Raw genomic sequence first — 18315 nt, 5'->3', positions numbered from 1 at the left:
TTTGACCAGAGGACAACGAACACAATGCCAAAGCAAAAGTGTGGACGCAAGTCTAAACTTGAATGCGGTTAACGTCTTTTTCAGTTTTCTTTCTCTTTCACGGAAAACAAACAACAAATAATTTCGGTCAAGGTCCACTTCATTAATCTGCGCCATACTACAGCTTTTTTCACATATCATCCCTGAAATGTTTGACCATGGCACTTCATTTGCTATGGTGATTGATACAGGTTCAGTTGATAGAAATTGGAAGTGATGTACTATCTTCAGTAAAACAAAAGAACAAAAAAAGGGGGGGAATTTTGTCTTATTCCTGTCCATATAACAGAGCTCTATCTTTCACACAGACACAAACATCTACCCTGAACAAAGCCAAGGCTTCGTAACATCAACTACTACAAAATAGTACACAAAGCAATAGCCGACTTACTGACCTACTGGTTTATATCTATACCGGTATATTTCATATAAACTAGCTTTCGCACCAGTGTATTTCCTTCCTTTGTAATCCGACAATGACACCAACAGGACTGCAGATGTGATGCAATAAGAGGTAAATCCCTGAAAAAAGCGATATGACGTGTAAGGTTAAGAAACAACTCAGAAGCAGACAATAAAAACATATCACAGCAGCTAAAAAAGATGATGATAAACAGGAATGGAAAAATTACCTATATTTCAAAGACATTAATGAAGCATCTCATCCAACTTCTGCCGATATTGAGCTAAAGTCTGCAATTCAAGCAGTAAAAGTGTTAGGTGTCATATTGGTGATTTGCGGAAAGGAGAGAAGAGTTAACAAGGAAAGCTATTAAAAAATTAACAAGTTAACCACTTATCCTGAAATATATCGCAACAAATGATACTTGCAGAAAGAAAAACCATGTGACAGAAGCATATTTCTCTTGTATTTTAAGGCCTTAGTCAACAGCTAAAAGATTCTTCAATAAAAGCAAAGCCACTTCAAATTTATATCAGGGTATATCCATATTCAATATAGAGTTTAAACTTAATTTCTTAAGACTTAAGTCCAAGGTTTTGTTGATGCCCTAATAACTGAAAAAAAGTGAGTTTTTTGAATGCTACACGAAAACAACAAATTCCAATTGGAAACAGTTGGGACTTCTAGGTCCCTTTCTGTCCACCCCTCTCTCTTTTCTTAGTATCTTACATACCGTGACAACATAAAAAAAAACCATCACAATTTTGTTTATTTTCTTTCTCAAGTGTTCACTCTATTAAAGTTTTGGTTACTCAATCTATGTTGTGCTCATGAGTAGATGGTATTATATACAAGTGTTGAATAAATCAACAAAAAGAAGGGACAGAAGTTTTGTACCCTAGTATAAGCATAAACCCCCGCCTCTGTTGGTCCTACTGGACTTCCCCTTCTGATGAACTTTCCCTCTTTGAATATGTAAAGCATTGGTATTCCAGTTGATAATTCTAAACTGATCACCTGTTAAAATAATTGAAAAAAGGAAATAGATTCAGAAAGGAGACAAGGTTTGCTGTATGCTAATGAAGAAAAGTGCCACAAAGATGGCCAAGATTGAAGTTCAAAGAAAATCGGTCAATCACCTCCTGAGAAGTTAATTTGTCGAGATACATAATGATGGACCTCAGTGAGTTGCCATGGGCAGCAATCATTACATTCTTTCCAGCTTGAAGCTGGGGTTCAATCTGCAGTGTGAAAGCTTCAGCAATCAGATGCTATGAAATAATGAGGGGTAATTGAATCTTCACAAACCAAGGTCCTTGGTGAATTGATAGCATATGTAAAGATAGAAGATTTACACAAACAAATCAGAAAGTAGCTAGATATACAAAAGCACAGTCTTGAATACCTGATCTCTAAAATAAGCAACAGCTCTTTCAGCACACATCTCCAAACTCTCACCATTAGGTGGAGGGATGTCATAACTCCGTCGCCACACATGAACTTGTTCCTTCCCGTATCTATAAGCTGTTTCCTGCTTATTTAGACCTTGTAATTCCCCATACCTGAAGAGAACAAAGGCTCGTAATTTGAGAATAAATAAAGAGCCAGAAAAAGTACAAAAAAAATGGGAAAAAAAAAAAAAGAAGAGGGAAGGTGGGTGGAGAGGATGGTCAGAAAAGCAGAGCAAAATAGTTACATTCTTTCATTCAATTGCCATGCTGTTATAACGGGAATGGATTGCTTCATAGTGTCTTCACTGAAAATTTGACTCCAGGACCTTGCCTGTTCACTCTCATTGTGCATAATGATAGGCACCTGCCAGCAGATGAATGGTTTGTTAGAAGTTTAAGAAGCCACTGGATTCAGATATCTAGTGGAGTAAAAAAAATTACCTAACTTAAAGCAAGTCTTTAAGACATTTTAATAGTTATACATGTATTTGGGTGCAAATGAATTTCAAATTTGCTCAACCAACAAAAGATTTTGCACCAAAGAAAGGTAAAGAGAGACTAACTTAAAGACATGCCTACATATCCTTGCTATTAAGATCAACAAAATAATTTGCTTTGTCTGACACCTACAAGCCAGATGCCTATGTCATCCTACCTTCTTACGTCGGTGCTGGGTCATGGCAAGCATAGCAGTCATCTGTGCACGAATTAATGCTGATGTATAAATCATGTCGACAGGTATGTTGCTGATTCTCTTTCCAGCTTCAATTGCCTCTTCCACACCCTTCTTGGTTAATGGCACATCAACACAACCTGTGAACAGATTCTTTTCATTCCATAAAGATTCACCATGTCGAACCAGTATCAAAGCTGCTTCACCTGAAATGGAATAGGAAATAAGTATTAGAGGATTTAAAAAATAAAAAAACAAAAAAAAAACACCCCAACTACCAAGAGAATTCAAATTGAGTAGAAAAAAATTAACAAAACCATGCATTTGGCTATGAAAGGTTTCGCCAACCAAGGCTGATACAAATAGTTAGAAATTTTCGACAGACACAGTAAGGAAAAGGCTTTTTCAAGTTGGTATGATGTATGACCGAGATTTGATACATATACATTCATCCACCCTTCACTAACTATATACGAAACTTGCAGAGAAAGAAGATGGCTACTGGATTTCTTTTTGGAGTCACTGGTGTTGTTATTTGAAGGGGATGAAACAGGATCCACCAAAGTTGGAGAAGCTGAAGCTTGAATTGCACCAAAATTCCTCTTGCCAAACCCATAACTCCGGTTCGTTGACAATTCAATATTGACTTTAAAACCTTTTGGAGTCAATCTCGCCGGAACATTTCCAAATTCATGATGAGCTCCAGAGCTGTTGAAAAGTCTATTGGATTGAAGAGTCCCAATGGCTTGGTTAAAGACAGCAGTGGCCATTCTGAAATTCAATATAAAGACAAAAATTAAACAAATTTATTCCTAATATTTAACAACAACAACAGTGCATAAGTTAAAGCAAATATTTAAAGGAAAGCCATCAGAAATCAGTTGGGCGATTTAACGTAAGAACATTCCATATTAACTCTTCAATGGTCAAAAGAAAGACGATAAACACAAGGTGAACAAAGGAATAGAAGCAAACAAGCTTAGCCATCACATTTTGAAGGAGTTTTTTTTTGTATCCTCAGGTAAAGCACAATAAACGCCTAAAAGTTTAAACACACATACACGAAGCAAAAAAATAAATTCCAATGCATGATTACCTCTTGAGAATCATAACATTATAACTACCATTAAGCGACAAAAATTATAAATGATAACAAGAACAGTTATAACTAACCAATTCAACAAAGGATTCAAAGATTCCGATTGAAGATTTATACATCAATCAATATCATAGGACAAAGCAGTAAAACAAACAGAAGAGACGAACCTGAAGACGAGAACGCAGCAACGCGGAAAGAAAAAGAATTAAAAGAGGGAGAAAAGTTAGAATAAAGAAGGAAATATTGTACAGTTTTAAATAGGGAAGAAGGTAGCGAAGAAACCGAGGCGAAATATAAAAGGAGAAAAGTTGACGGAGAAGAAGATGAAAGTTAAAGAGAAGTTTACGTGTAAATTTCAGCAGACACAAGTGAAAAGCAGCACGATCATATATGTATCGAAGAAATCGTTGTTGTTAGTTGATTTTGTCTTTTGATTTGAACAGCAACCAAACAATGCCTTAGACAATTTTCAGGTTTCCCCACGTTTATAAAACAAACATATTTTCGGGGCACTTCTTTTTGTATTTTACTTAGCGTTAAGTTTTGGCGACTTTTAATTTTATTTGATTTTCGAATTGGCGATTTTATCAAATTATATATATTTTTCAAAATAATAAATACAAATTAAAAAGATATAAATTATAATTATAATATAAAAAATACAGAAAATTAAACTAATTAAAAAAGGAGAATTTTTTTTTTTTTTTTTTTAAACAGCCTTTGATGGAGTTATAGGGACGAAATACTGGTAAGTTGTTGAACACAAAATTAAATAAAATTTAGTAAACAAAAGCAACCTTTCGGAGTCTCCAAATAAGACTACCACCTAACTCCGACTCCAAAATTGTGAATGGTGTTGTTGGGTTTTAGATATAACACGTGCTTATGTCATGCATATACAATTCCAAATGCTTCCACCTAATTCATTTCAGATCTTGACTCGAAAGTTCTGGGGTCCAAATTCTAAAGCATACAGTGAAAGTTAATTGTTGTGCGGTTGGGCTAAAGAATATACTTTCACATGATTCTGTTCTGTCTACCCAACTACGTTTGATGTGTCTGTTTTTCAGCTGTCTTTGTCTTCTCCGCTTGACTTTCTCTTTTATTTCTTTTGCGCAGTTTAAGAAAAATTTCATTCGGAATATAATTCAAACAGTCCAAGAATTAAACTGCTGTAAACAGAATTTAGAGGAGAAGACGAGACATTAACATAGTTTCTGTCATTGAAAACTGAATCTCTTCATCGATCATTGTTCTACTAAGCTAAAGCCTTGGCAGCTCTATCGATAAAATATTATCAGTTAGTTATGTTTGATTCAGATGTTGCTTTCTTTTGCAGTGGCATATTTCAGAGGCATGAAGCTATTGATATACAGTATTACGATATGGCATACAAACTCGCCTCATAAGTAACCTTCTGAATAATGCAAATTAGCTACCCATTCGTTTTCTAATTTTAAGTATATATAACTGAACAGTTAAAAATCTTCGGGGTTAAAAGTAATAAAATGGACCAATGCAGAATTGAATCAGATCATTTATGATAAACTTCGATGTTGATATATATATTCTCCCTTCTGGCAAAAGTAAAACAAGTGCTTATGTGCACCCACAAGGCTTACAGTCGACGTTTTCATAACTATCAGATGAGTAATAAACTATTAGGCCGTTAATTGGATCACTTGTTGCCATCAACCCTTTAACAACCAGTTCGTGTTACTCTTGACAAGACATAAATCGAAAAAGTAGGGCTATGTTTGTTATACTATTTTGGATCATTATCATCTTATCCTATATGGATTAAAAAATAAGATATGTGTTTGTTTATTTATTTGACTAATTCAATCTGAAAATTAATCTAACTCAAATAAGATTTTTTTGTCTAAAAATGGAAAGGGGGAGGGACTTGTTTCATATTATCCAACTATATTCAATTGAAAACATTTTTCCAATTCTATTCAACTAAAAACATTTTTCTTTCTCTTTCCTCTACCGTTTTCTCTCTCATTCTAATCTAAAAATTAATCCACCCAAGACCACCGCCGCCGCCATTGCCATCAACAATCACTACCAACCAACGTAGCCAAAACAAAGCACGATCAGCTGGATCTAACTGGTCGTGCATCGATCTGGTTGGAAACGGCTAAATCTATGACTAGAGATCTAGCCATTAACAACAACCAGATCTAGCCATCGATTTGGCCGTTTCTGGCAAAATCCACGATAGATTTGGTCACAAACAATTATATCGGCACATGACCAGTCAGATTCGATTGACCAAATCCAACCGGTCGTGCGCCGTTCCAATAACTGTCAACTATCATCCGACAGTGGTGGCCAATGATCGACTATCCTCTTGGATGGCTGAGGTGTTTTAGTTAATTTTTAAACTTTTATTATAGAGGTGTAAAATAACAAATGTAAGAGATTAAAAAATAGTCTTAATATTATCAAAAAAAATATACCAAACAACTATTTTGTCTTAAAAACCTTTAAAAAAAAAATGTATTAAACAACTATTCATCATTTTATCAAACTCTAATATACTTTTCAGATATTTTATCAAGCACATTTTCAGAATTTGATCCAATTCGATTTAATTCAACTCATCTCAACACTCAGAATAACATTTTGATTTAACTACAATCTGTTTCGTGAGGGAGATAAATAGACTACGGATGCGAAGCAAAGAGAACAAGAATGGAGATTACAAAAACCATTTTATCTTAAACAGACATTTGACAAATGAAAAATATTATCCTTACAAAAATAATACAAAGAGGACTACAAAGTGATGTCAACAAGAAGGAAAACACAAAAAAAGAACGGAAAAAGAGAGAGAGAGAGAGAGAAATCATGAAGATCAAGAGTAACAATTATCTTTATATGCCCCTTTTTATATGCCCCTTTTGTATTACTCTTGACGAATAACCCAGCAGAAATAGATGGCAGCAAGAATTCACAATAGCCAAGAATTTTATTTATTAAACATTTTGTCAGAATTCAATTTATAAAATTTATGAAACCGACAGGTCATATGTAGCATCTTCGATTTAAATTCCGCAAGATCAAGCAAAATTTAACCAATGAGATTAATTCAGACCCGTCCATCGTCAATGAGGGGGATCAAATTCAAAACATCTAAACAACAGGTGTACACAATGCTGATTAAAATACTTAAACCAAACATAGAAACACATCAAAGTTTAACAGAATCAAAGACTGATCAAACTTTGTTTGAACAGCTCAACATCGTTTTAGCACACTCCGACTACCAAGCCTGAAAGTGTAATTCTAGAGCTCCTAGTAAATGTTAACTTGTCAATCACATAAGCAAAGCAGATTTTCAAAGCAATCCATTAAACATACATCAACAGATTATGCGATCCAAAGCATGCCGGTATAGATAACTTCAAACTCTGAATACATAGATTTATTGCAGAAATAAATAAGTGCAGGCCATGAGAAAAGCGACATCGTGTATATAATTGTTGAGTCTCATTAACAACAAATAAACAATCCTCTAAACACAGAAACAGCATCCAGAAATTAATAAATAATAATAGGTGTAATAATAACAATAACAGGGCAGACAAAGCTTAATTAATCAATTAGACGCATTAAAAAAAAACCCACTGACATGCAATCTCTAGTCCTCATCGTCCTCCTCCTGATATTGCTTGAGGATCTGAGCGCAGCCAGACAATGCTTTATCCTTCATGAACCCCAAAGAATTGGCATAGCGGAGACGTGAGGCGATGCCATTGGAATCGGTGAGGATGACACGGGCACGATCACGCCCTGGGGAGACCACTTTGCAGTCAGTCTGGGGGCTGCTTACAAGTATAGCGTCACAACACTGATCCTCATGGTCTTCATTAACAGGAATCTTGTATGTTCCAGTGGAGTCTGTTGTTGCTTCCTTGCTGTATACCAGCTGCATTGACTTCCTATCACTGCATTCCACCCTAACCTTGGCTCCTATATTAACAATATAAACACTATTAACAAACAATATACCTCGTTCAACTCTACTCTTAATTAGTTCTTAAATACTTTGATACAATATAAAACTATTTTAAGGATTAATTATGATTACCTCACATGTTGTAAATCACCGCAGCTAGATCTAACATCTAATAACATAAATTAACAATAAACCTTAATTTATGTACTTAACATTAGGTCACTAACACACGGCGAAACTAAGGGTACGGTTACTTAGCATGTTTGACAGTGAAGGTGTGTGCAATTAGCATGAATACTGAGCAAAACCTTGGAAGAGTAGATAGAGGTCAGTTAAGGTGTGTGAAATTAGCATGAATACTGAGCAAAACTTTGGCAGAGTAGATAGAGGTCAGTTAAAGTGTGTGCATTTAGCATGAATACTGAGCAAAACCTTGGAAGGGCAGATAGAGGTCAGTTAAGGTGTGTGCATTTAGCCTGAACACTGAGCAAAACGTAGGAACAGTTGAAAGAGGCAAGTAGAAATGCGTAGATCTAGCAATCTAAGTAATAGATCCATCACTAAACTACGATAAGATGCATCACACACCTGCAATGTAGGAGATGGCGGAGGTCTCGAAACCGGCACGGCAAGCGTCACAATACACGCGTCCTTGTACCTCGAAGGGGTCCTTGTTGGGACGGCCGGCGCTGACGAGAGCAGGGAGGACGCAGAGAGCGATGAAGAGCAATGCTCTAGCCATTGTGTTGAGAGAGTTGTAGAAATTAGAACTAGAATTGAAATGAAGAAGCTGAGCCGAGAACGAATTAAAATAACAAACGGATGAGGGAAAGCACTAAAAACGCAGTGATATAAGGAAATCAGTAAAGTCAGAGGGAAAAAGGAAAAAATAAATAAAAGAGACGCGTTGAGAAATGTTTCCGTGTATAAGATAGTATTAGAATGATTGTATGGTTAGAGACGTGTCGAGTGTTAGAGAAAGGTGTTTGAATGTTTGATGATGTGGCGTGGTATCATTGGCAGGATTTAAGGTTTATGGGCGGGGGAAAAGAGAGAGAATGGAGTGTGGGGGATGAGAGAGGAGTAGTGATGAACCATGAAGTGCAGCTGGCGCTGTCGGTGATCACATGGTAGAGAGAGAAAATTTGATGAAAGCGAATAAGGGGAGGAAGGATTAGCTGCATGCCAGCGTAAAAAAGCGAGTAAGGTGAGGAAGGATTAGCTGGCCCGCGTAAAAGAGAGTGAATTTTGCGTGTGACATAATTTATATTGATTAACTCATTATATTTATGAATTGGCACTTGATTAATGTTGATTAATTTTTTTTTTTTTTTTTTGTTAAGATTATAGGGGTGAACAATTTTAGGTATCTTGTATTTTTTGGAAAAACTAGAACCAAAATCATACAGTACAGGTTCAAAAAAAAAAGAACTGGAGCTAGAATTATACAGTAGATGTTCTTAAATTCAAAGAATCGGAACCTAAAATGTAGGTTCTGGTTCTTTTCCCGGGCACTCTATAAAAAATCAGTTACCTCTTCTAGTTTAAAAATTGACAAAAATATTTTAAAAGTTTACAAATACTACCCTAACAAATTTTGATTACTCATTCATTTATGTCCAATGTGACTCATAAATCCTCTAATCTCTAAGCAACACTTAAATTCAATCAATTCATCACAATTCACATAAAATTCCTCAATCAAAACCAAAACACAAACAATTAATTAAATTAATTAAATAATCATACTATAAATCTATAATTTAATATTATAATTAATTAAATTTCTAATCATTCAATTAAGTATTGTACTAATGTTTATAATAGAATATTATAATTAATTAAGTAATCATACTACAAATCTATAATGTAATGTTATAATTAGTAAAACTTTTAATAATTTAATTAAGTAATATACTAATGTAGTAAATTACTAATGTTTATAATGTAATGTTTTAATTAATTAAATTTATATTCATTTAATTAAGTATTATACTAATGTTTATAATTGAATGTTATAATTAATTACGTAATCATTTAATTAAATAATCATATTATTAATTTATAATGTAATGTTATAATTAATTAAATTTCTAATCATTTCATTAGGTATCGTGGTAATGTAGTAAATTAATAATGTTTATGATATAATGTCATAATTAATTAAGTAATCATTTTATTATGTAATGTTATAATTAATTATGTGATTATACTATAATGTAATGTTATAATGAATTAAGTAATCATACTATAAATCTTTAATATAATATTATATTTAATTAAATTTTTAATCATTTAATTAAGTATTGTACTAATGTTTATAATGGAATGTTATAATTAATTAAGTAATCATTTAATTAAATAATCATTTGTTTATAACGTAATGTTATAACTATTAAGTAATCATACTATAAATTTATAACGTAATATTATAATTAATTAAATTTTTAATCATTTAATTAAGTATTGTGCTAATATAGTAAATTAATAATGTTTATAATATAATGTCATAATTAATTAAGTAATCGTTTAATTATATAATGTTATAATTAATTATGTGATCATACTATAATGTAATGCTATAATAAATTACTAATGTTTAAAAAATGACAAAAATACTTTAAAAGTTTACAAATACACCCCTAACAAATTTTGATTACTCATTCATTTGTATCCAATATGACTCATAAATTCTATAATCTCTAATCAACACTTAAATTCAATTAATTAATCACAATTCACATAAAATTCTTTAATCAAAACAAAAACAAAAACAATTAATTAAATTACTCATTCATTTGTGTCCAATGTGACTCATAAATTCTATAATCTCTAGTCAACACTTAAATTCAATCAATTCATCACAATTCACATAAAATTCTTTAATCAAAACAAAAACACAAACAATTAATTAAATTACTAATTCATTTGTGTCCAATGTGATTCATAAATTCTATAATCTCTAGTCAACACTTAAATTCAATCAATTCATCATAATTCACATAAAATTCTTTAATCAAAACAAAAACACAAACAATTAATTAAATTAATTAAACAATCATACTATAAATCTATAATTTAATATTATAATTAATTAAATTTCTAATCATTCAATTAAGTATTGTATTAATGTTTATAATGGAATATTATAATTAATTAAGTAATCATACTACAAATTTATAAAGTAATGTTATAATTAGTTTAAGTTTTAATTATTTAATTAAGTAATGTATTAATGTAGTTAGAGGTGGAAAGTTTGGGCCGGGTTAGGCGGGTCAACCCTAACCCGGCCCGGGAAAATGAGGGTTAAGCCCGAACCGCCAAGATGGCGGTCTAGGTTGACCCTAACCCGGAAGCAACCCCCGGGCGGTCCGGGTTGCACAATGGCAACCCGCAACCCGGTGGGTTGCTATTTTGTCTCTTTTGCAAGAGACCCGGCAGGTTGCCGGGTTGGCTGTGTGCAACCCGGCGGGTTGGCCGTTACAACCCGCCGGGTCGGCGGGTTGTAACGGCCAACCCGCCAACCCTCTGGGTTGCAACAGCCAACCCGACGGGTTGTAACGGCCAACCCGCCAACCCTCCGGGTTGCAACAGCCAACCCGCCAACCCTCCGGGTTGCAACAGCCAACCCGGCGGGTTGGCCGAAAAAAATAAAAAAAATAAAAATTTTTATTTTATTTTTCAAATTACCCCTTTACCCTCGAAATATAGCCGTTTTATAGCCGTTGGAAGGGTCTTTTTCGTCATTTCTCTTTCCCATTTTTTCCTATAAATTGGCCCTAAGTTCTCACATTTTTCTCACAACTCAAATTCTCTCATTCTCTCATATTCTCTAATCTCTAATCTCTCAATTATTCATTTATTAGTTTTTGCAATTTGCTCATATTTTAATTTTTATTAGTTTTTGTAATTTTTAATTCATATTTCCAACTTTCCAATTTCCATGCTCCAATAAGTCTAATTTTTCTTATATTATAATTTTATTGTATCAAAATTGAATTAATATTTGAAATGTTAACAAACAAAAAAATTGAATTGAATTATTGATATTTGAAAAGTTAATTAAAAACAATTATATTTATAATTATTTATTTGAAAAGTTAAATAAAAAAACTAAAAACTAAAAAAATAGGAAAATCGGGCTAACCCGGCCCAGCCCGCCACTTAACCCGGTGGGTTAGGGCTTGCGGGCCGGGCCGGCCTGCCTTTGTTGGCGGGCGGGTTAGGCCCCAGCCGCCAAACAAAGTAACCCGCCGCGGGCCGGGCCGGGCGGGTTACTTTTCCACCTTTAAATGTAGTAAATTACTAATGTTTTAATTAATTAAATTTCTAATCATTTAATTAGGTATTATGTTAATTTAGTAAACTACTAATGTTTGTAATATAACGTCATAATTAATTAAGTAATCATTTCATTATGTAATGTTATAATTAATTATGTGGTCATACTATAATGTGATATTATAATGAATTAAGTAATCGTACAATAAATTTTTAATATAATATTATATTTAATTAAATTTTTAATCATTTAATTAAGTATTGTACTAATATTTATAATATAATGTTATAATTAATTAAGTAATCACTTGTTTATAACGTAATATTATAATTAATTAAATTTCTAACCATTTAATTAAGTATTGTGCTAATATAGTAAGTTAATAATGTTTATAATATAATGTCATAATTAATTAAGTAATCATTTAATTATATAATATTATAATTAATTATGTGATCATACTAAAATTTAATGTTATAATAAATTACTAATGTTTAAAAAATGAAAAAAATACCTTAAAAGTTTACAAATACACCCCTAACAAATTTTGATTATTCATTAATTTGTGTCTAATGTGACTCATAAATCCTCTAATCTCTAGGCAACACTTAAATTCAATCAATTCATTATAATTCACATAAAATTCCTCAATTAAAACCAAAACACAAACAATTAATTAAATTAATTAAACAATCATACTATAAATCTATAATTTAATATTATAATTAATTAAATTTCTAATCATTTAATTAAGTATTGTACTAATGTTTATAATAGAATATTATAATTAATTAAGTAATCATACTACAAATCTATAATGTAATGTTATAATTAGTAAAAGTTTTAATCATTTAATTAAATAATATACTAATGTAGTAAATTACTAATGTTTATAATGTAATGTTTTAATTAATTAAATTTCTAATCATTTAATTAAGTATTATACTAATTTTTATAATAGAATGTTATAATTAATTAAGTAATCGTTTAATTAAATAATCATTTTATTAATTTATAATGTAATGTTATAATTAATTAAATTTCTAATCATTTAATTAGGTATTGTGGTAATGTAGTAAATTACTAATGTTTATAATATAATGTCATAACTAATTAAGTAATCATTTCATTATGTAATGTTATAGTGAATTAAGTAATCATACTATAAATCTTTACTATAATATAATATTTAATTAAATTTTTAAACATTTAATTAAGTATTGTACTAATATTTATAATAAAATATTATAATTAATTAAGTAATCATTTGTTTATAACGTAATATTATAATTAATTAAGTAATTATATTATAAATTTATAACATAATGTTATAATTAATTAAATTTCTAATCATTTAATTAAATACTGTGCTAATATAGTAAATTACTAATGTTTATAAAATAATGTCATAATTAATTAAGTAATCATTTGTAACGCCCCACATGAGGTACGTAGTTATTGTTGCTTCTTTCACTCTTATTTGAGTTGGTTTTTGGTATTATTGTTTGATTGAATGTTATGTTGAATGTTTGCCCTGAAATTGGTTGAAAATAGAAGAAGTTTAGTGTACCAAGCTTCGCCGGGGCGAAGTATAATCTTCGCTGCGGTGAAGATGTGTTGAAACCTCGGGAAAACTCTCTGGACAATTTCGCCGCGGCGACAGGTCGATTAAAATGTTGGTTAAGTTTTAGATATTTTCTTCCCTAAGGGCAATTTGACCATTCTACCCCTAATTAGCAGGAAAAGTGGGGAGTTAATTGTAAGGATTTTTCATGGAGAATATGTTGATATGGGGGTGAGTTTGTAATGAATCAAAGGATATAGATGGAATTCCCAAAGAAGAGTAAGGGCAAAATGGGAATGCTTGTGTATAAATTTCATTAAAAGGAATTAAGTCATTGCAAACCCTTCATTCTTCTTCTCCATCGCCACTCTCCTCTCTTGCTTCCTCTCAAATTCTCTTTCTTTTGATCAAGGAGTTTTAAAGGGCTTTTGGAGTGATTTGGGGTAGAAAATCAACCTAAGGCATCCTAAGGTAAGGATTCTTGCTTTGGTTGTGAAGCTTTGTGAGTTTTTGTATATATTGAATATTGAGGGTTTTTGTTCTTTTGTTTAAGAGTAGAGAAAAAGTCAAGCAAACCAAGTGAAAGGAAGAGTTAGTGAAATCTCTCCATAACAAGGTAAGTAAACCCCAACCCAAGTTGAGATTTGGGAATTTTCTTGATTAGGGTTTTGATAGCACTTATGTATGTATGTTATATACATGTTATATGCCATGTTATTGAGGCTTAAATAGAGATTTCTAGTGCTTTGTGATTGTTTATACATTTCAAATATAAGAAGTGAGATGTGGGTTGGAAAGGTAGTTTGAGATGGAATTGAAGGGTATTGAGGAACCCTTTTGGAAGTGTCTTTCTTTGGCAGGATTTGTGGCTATGTGAGGGGGTTTCTCCCCATTTTGGATGGTTAGAGAAAGATTTAGAATTATTGTTATAGTAGAGTTTTATTATGCACTTGAGTTGTTTGATGAAATGCCTAATAGAGGTTTGAGTATGAGTAGTGAACCTTAATTCTTGCAACATTGCATGTTGGCATTTCATAAGTGCATTAGTGGAGATGAACCATCCATAGGCACTAATTGTGCATTGAGAAGTGACCTAAGAAAGAGTAGGAAACTTTGTGTATGCAATTACTCTATGAGTAGAGAGCTTGGTGGATGCAACTACTCTAAGGGTAGAGAGAATGAAAAATGCTAGAATAGAGTGAATTAGAAGAGTAGTAGAAATGGGTTGATGCTTTGTGATCATCACCCGACAGTTATGGGAATCGGGTTGATGCTTTGTGATCACCACCCGAATAGCCCTTAGAGATGGGTCGATGCTTTGTGATCGTCACCCGATGAGTAGTAGAAATGGGTAGATGCTTTGTGACCACTACCCGGTTAGTTGTTAGATAAGTGGGTTGATGCTTTGTGACCATCATCCAACATTTAGTAGAAATGGGTTGATGCTTTGTGATCATCACCCGACAGTTATGGGAATCGGGTTGATGCTTTGTGATCACCACCCGAATAGCCCTTAGAGATGGGTCGATGCTTTGTGATCGTCACCCGATGAGTAGTAGAAATGGGTAGATGCTTTGTGACCACCACCCGGTTAGTTGTTAGATAAGTGGGTTGATGCTTTGTGATCATCATCCAACATTTAGTAGAAGCGGGTTGATGCTTTGTGATCATCACCCGACAGTGACTAGAGACGGGTTAATGCTTGGTGATCGTTACCCAAAGGTCATGAGAAACGGGTAGGTGCTAAGTGGTCTCCACCCGATAGTTAGGAAAACCGAGTAGGTGCTTTGTGATCCCCACTCGGTAGTCACTAAGAACGGGTTGGTACTGTGTGAATTCCACCCGGTAGTCATGGAGAGTGTGATGGTGCTGTGTGAACGCCATCCGGCCGTACCTCCGGTAAGATGAGGCCATGGTATTTAGTAGAAACAGAAACAGAAACAGAATTAGAAAAAGGAAAGAATTAAGAGTTATACACGGGGACAGACAGTTAGAGGGTTTTACTTACTGAGCATTATTTGTGCTCACCCCGTTATTTTCCTTTGTGGATGCAGGTTCTAGGTGTTGATGCGGTCAGAGGGGGGTCGGCAAGCGAAGAGGAATAGCTACACTGTTTCCCCTGTTTTGTCTTTTAAAACAAATTTTTGTAAACAGTACTCTTTGTGTATAAAAGACATATGAATTATAATAAAAAGAAATTTTGGGGGCCCAATTTTACATTGTTATTATGCATGCATTATACTAGTTTTCAGTAGTTGTTACATCATTTAATTATGTAATGTTATAATTAATTATGTGATCATACTATAATGTAATGTTATAATAAATTAAGCAATCATACTATAAATCTTTGATGTAATATTATAATTAATTAATTTTTTAATTATTTAATTAAATATTTTACTAATGTTTATAATGGAATGTTATAATTAATTAACTAATAATTTTTTTATAATGTAATGTTATAATTAATTAAGTAATTATACTATAAATCTATAATGTAATATTATAATTAATTAAATTTCTAATTATTTAATTAAGTAATATACTAAATTAATTATGTAATGTTATAATTGATTAAGTAATCATTTAACTAGTAATGTATTAGTGTTTATCAATTTATTTTATATAATTAATTAATTACTAATTAATTAGAGATATATTTAAAACTTGATAATTGGAATAAATAACTAAATATCGTATTATTATTCATCAAATATACTATTTTATTAGAAAATAATTCTTTTAATAACATTAAAATACTTTTAATTAGTCCTAATTCCAATTACACACTTAATTAATCAAAACTTTAATATTAATATATTATAATATATTAAAGTTTTTTATATGGTGTAGTTTATATTTAATAAGTATAATTGCATATTTATTTAATTAGGTTATTGTAAAAATTTAAATTTTTCTATTTTAATTATTTTATATGTGAAATTGCAATAGACCCCCCATTCTTCACATATATTTATTTCAGCCCAAGTTAAAAAACAGGGTATCCGCTGCAGGTTCCAAGCTGGATACCCGTTGTAGGTTTTTTTTTCTAGGTTCTAGTTCTGATTCTTCCACATATAGAAACCAAAACTAGAGCTGCACAATGTCGGTTCAGAAAAAATGGAACCAGAAACCACCCACACAGTGTTGGTTCCAGGTAGGGTTCGATTCCCGTTCTTCCCGCTACCAGTGCTCACCCGTAGTTAAGAACTTAAGATTAATTGCTTAACGAATTCTTGTTCTTAGTCATTAATAATAGATGAGTGTGCATGTTGTTAGTTGTTACTATAACTGGGGCGAATAGCTGATGTGGCCAGGCTCACATGGGAGAGACAGAAAAATTGATGAAAGCGAGTAAGGTGAGGAAGGATTAGTTGTAGGCCAATGTAAATGAGTGTGAATTTGGCGTGTGACAGAATTTATGTTGACTAACTCATGATATTTACAAACGGGCACTTGATTAGTGTTCATTAATTTCTTGGTGCCTTTTTTGGTTAAGAACTTAAGATTATTTGCTTAACGAATTCTTGTTCTTAGTCATTAATAATAGATGAGTGCGATGTTGTTAGTTGTTACTACAACTAAGGTGAGTGGCTGATATGGCCAGGCTCACATGGGGGAGAGAGAAAAATTGATGAAAGCAAGTAAGGTGAGAAAGGATCAGCTATAGGCCAGTGTAAATGAGTGTGAATTTGATGCTGGTGATGTGTGTGACAAAATTTATGTTGATTAACTCATTATATTTACAAATGGACACTTGATAAATGTTCATTAATTTCTTACTTGCTGCCTTCTTCGGTTAAGAACTTAAGATTAATTGCTTAACGAATTCCTGTTCTTAGTCATTAATAATTGATGAGCGCACACGTTGTTAGTTGTTAATATAATTGGGGCGAGTGGCTGATGTGACCAGGCTCACATGGGAGAGAAAGAAAAATTGATGAAAGCAAGTAAGGTGAGGAAGGATCAGTTGTAAGCCAATGAAAATGAGTGTGAATTTGGCGTGTGACAGAATTGATGTTGACTAACTCATTATATTTACAAATGGGCACTTGATTAACGTTCATGAATTTCTTGGTGCATTTTTGGGTTAAGAACTTAAGATTAATTGCTTAACGAATTCTTGTTCTTAGTCACTAATAACAGATGAGCGTGCACGTTGTTAGTTGTTACTATAACTGGGGCGAGTAGCTGATGTGGTCAGGCTCACATGGGAGAGGGAGAAAAAATGATGAAAGGGAGTAAGGTGAGAAAGGATCAGTTGTAGGCCAGCGTATATGAGATTGAATTTGATGCCAATGATGCATGTGACAGAATTTATGTTGACTAACTCATTATATTTACAAATGGGCACTTGATTAATGTTGATTAATTTCTTGGTGCCTTTTTCGGTTAAGAACTTAAGATTAATTGCTTAACTAATTCTTGTCCTTAATCATTAATAATAGATGAGTCTGCACGTTGTTAGTTGTTACTATAACTACGGTGAGTGGCTAATGTGGTAAAGCTCACATGGGAGAGAGAGAAAAATTGATGAAAGCGGTAAGGTAAGGAAGGATCAGCTGTAGGCCAGCATAAAGGAGTGTGAATTTAATGCCGGTGTTGCGTGTGACAAAATTTATTTTGACTAACTCATTATATTTACAAATGGACACTTGATTAATGTTCATTAATTTCTTGGTGCCTTTTTCGATTAAGAACTTAAGATTAATTGCATAACATTTTCTTGTTTTTAGTCATTAATAATAGATGAGAGCGCACGTTGTTAGTTGTTACTATAACTGGGGCGAGTGGTTGATGTGGCCAGGCTCACATGGGAGAGAGAGAAAATTTG

The 18315-nt window shown here is 32.6% G+C and overlaps 2 protein-coding genes across 3 annotated transcripts; both read right to left on the bottom strand.

Moving 5' to 3' along the window:
* Nucleotides 1–297: 297 nt before the first annotated feature.
* On the bottom strand, nucleotides 298–4118 carry LOC116131542 (2,3-bisphosphoglycerate-dependent phosphoglycerate mutase-like). Of its 2 annotated transcripts, none has more exons than XM_031417191.1 (9): nucleotides 4012–4118; nucleotides 3069–3337; nucleotides 2549–2772; nucleotides 2139–2257; nucleotides 1848–2004; nucleotides 1582–1683; nucleotides 1340–1459; nucleotides 672–732; nucleotides 298–561 (listed from the first exon to the last, which is right to left on the bottom strand). In XM_031417191.1, exons 2-8 carry the CDS (start codon nucleotides 3334–3336, stop codon nucleotides 688–690), a joined length of 1035 nt encoding a protein of 344 aa, XP_031273051.1. In that variant the 5' UTR covers nucleotide 3337; nucleotides 4012–4118; the 3' UTR covers nucleotides 298–561; nucleotides 672–687. The 2 variants fall into 2 exon arrangements, with proteins under 2 accessions (XP_031273051.1, XP_031273050.1); XM_031417190.1 differs by lacking the exon at nucleotides 4012–4118 and adding an exon at nucleotides 3833–4005.
* Nucleotides 4119–7072: 2954 nt separating this feature from the next.
* LOC116131536 (pollen-specific protein C13-like) lies at nucleotides 7073–8496 on the bottom strand. The gene is made up of 2 exons (XM_031417182.1): nucleotides 8221–8496; nucleotides 7073–7646 (listed from the first exon to the last, which is right to left on the bottom strand). The coding sequence occupies exons 1-2, from the start codon at nucleotides 8372–8374 to the stop codon at nucleotides 7315–7317; spliced, it is 486 nt and encodes a 161-aa protein (XP_031273042.1). The 5' UTR covers nucleotides 8375–8496; the 3' UTR covers nucleotides 7073–7314.
* Nucleotides 8497–18315: the final 9819 nt, after the last annotated feature.

Source organism: Pistacia vera, unplaced genomic scaffold (genome assembly GCF_008641045.1).
Source record: "Pistacia vera cultivar Batoury unplaced genomic scaffold, PisVer_v2 Contig234, whole genome shotgun sequence".
In the NCBI taxonomy this organism is placed as follows: domain Eukaryota; kingdom Viridiplantae; phylum Streptophyta; class Magnoliopsida; order Sapindales; family Anacardiaceae; genus Pistacia; species Pistacia vera.
Note: the sequence above shows the minus strand (reverse complement) of the source record. Positions and strands in the feature narration are given on the sequence as shown.

Coding starts and splice junctions, on each gene's coding strand:
- LOC116131536 (XM_031417182.1), bottom strand. CDS start 8,374: ATGGCTAGAGCATTGCTCTTCATCGCTCTCTGCGTCCTCCCTGCTCTC. Junction 7,647..8,220: donor CGCCATCTCCTACATTGCAG/GTGTGTGATGCA, acceptor TTGTTAATATAG/GAGCCAAGGTTAGGGTGGAA.
- LOC116131542 (XM_031417191.1), bottom strand. CDS start 3,336: ATGGCCACTGCTGTCTTTAACCAAGCCATTGGGACTCTTCAATCCAAT. Junction 1,684..1,847: donor TTGCTTATTTTAGAGATCAG/GTATTCAAGACT, acceptor TTCACACTGCAG/ATTGAACCCCAGCTTCAAGC. Junction 733..1,339: donor GGGTTTATGCTTATACTAGG/GTACAAAACTTC, acceptor CTTGAATTGCAG/ACTTTAGCTCAATATCGGCA.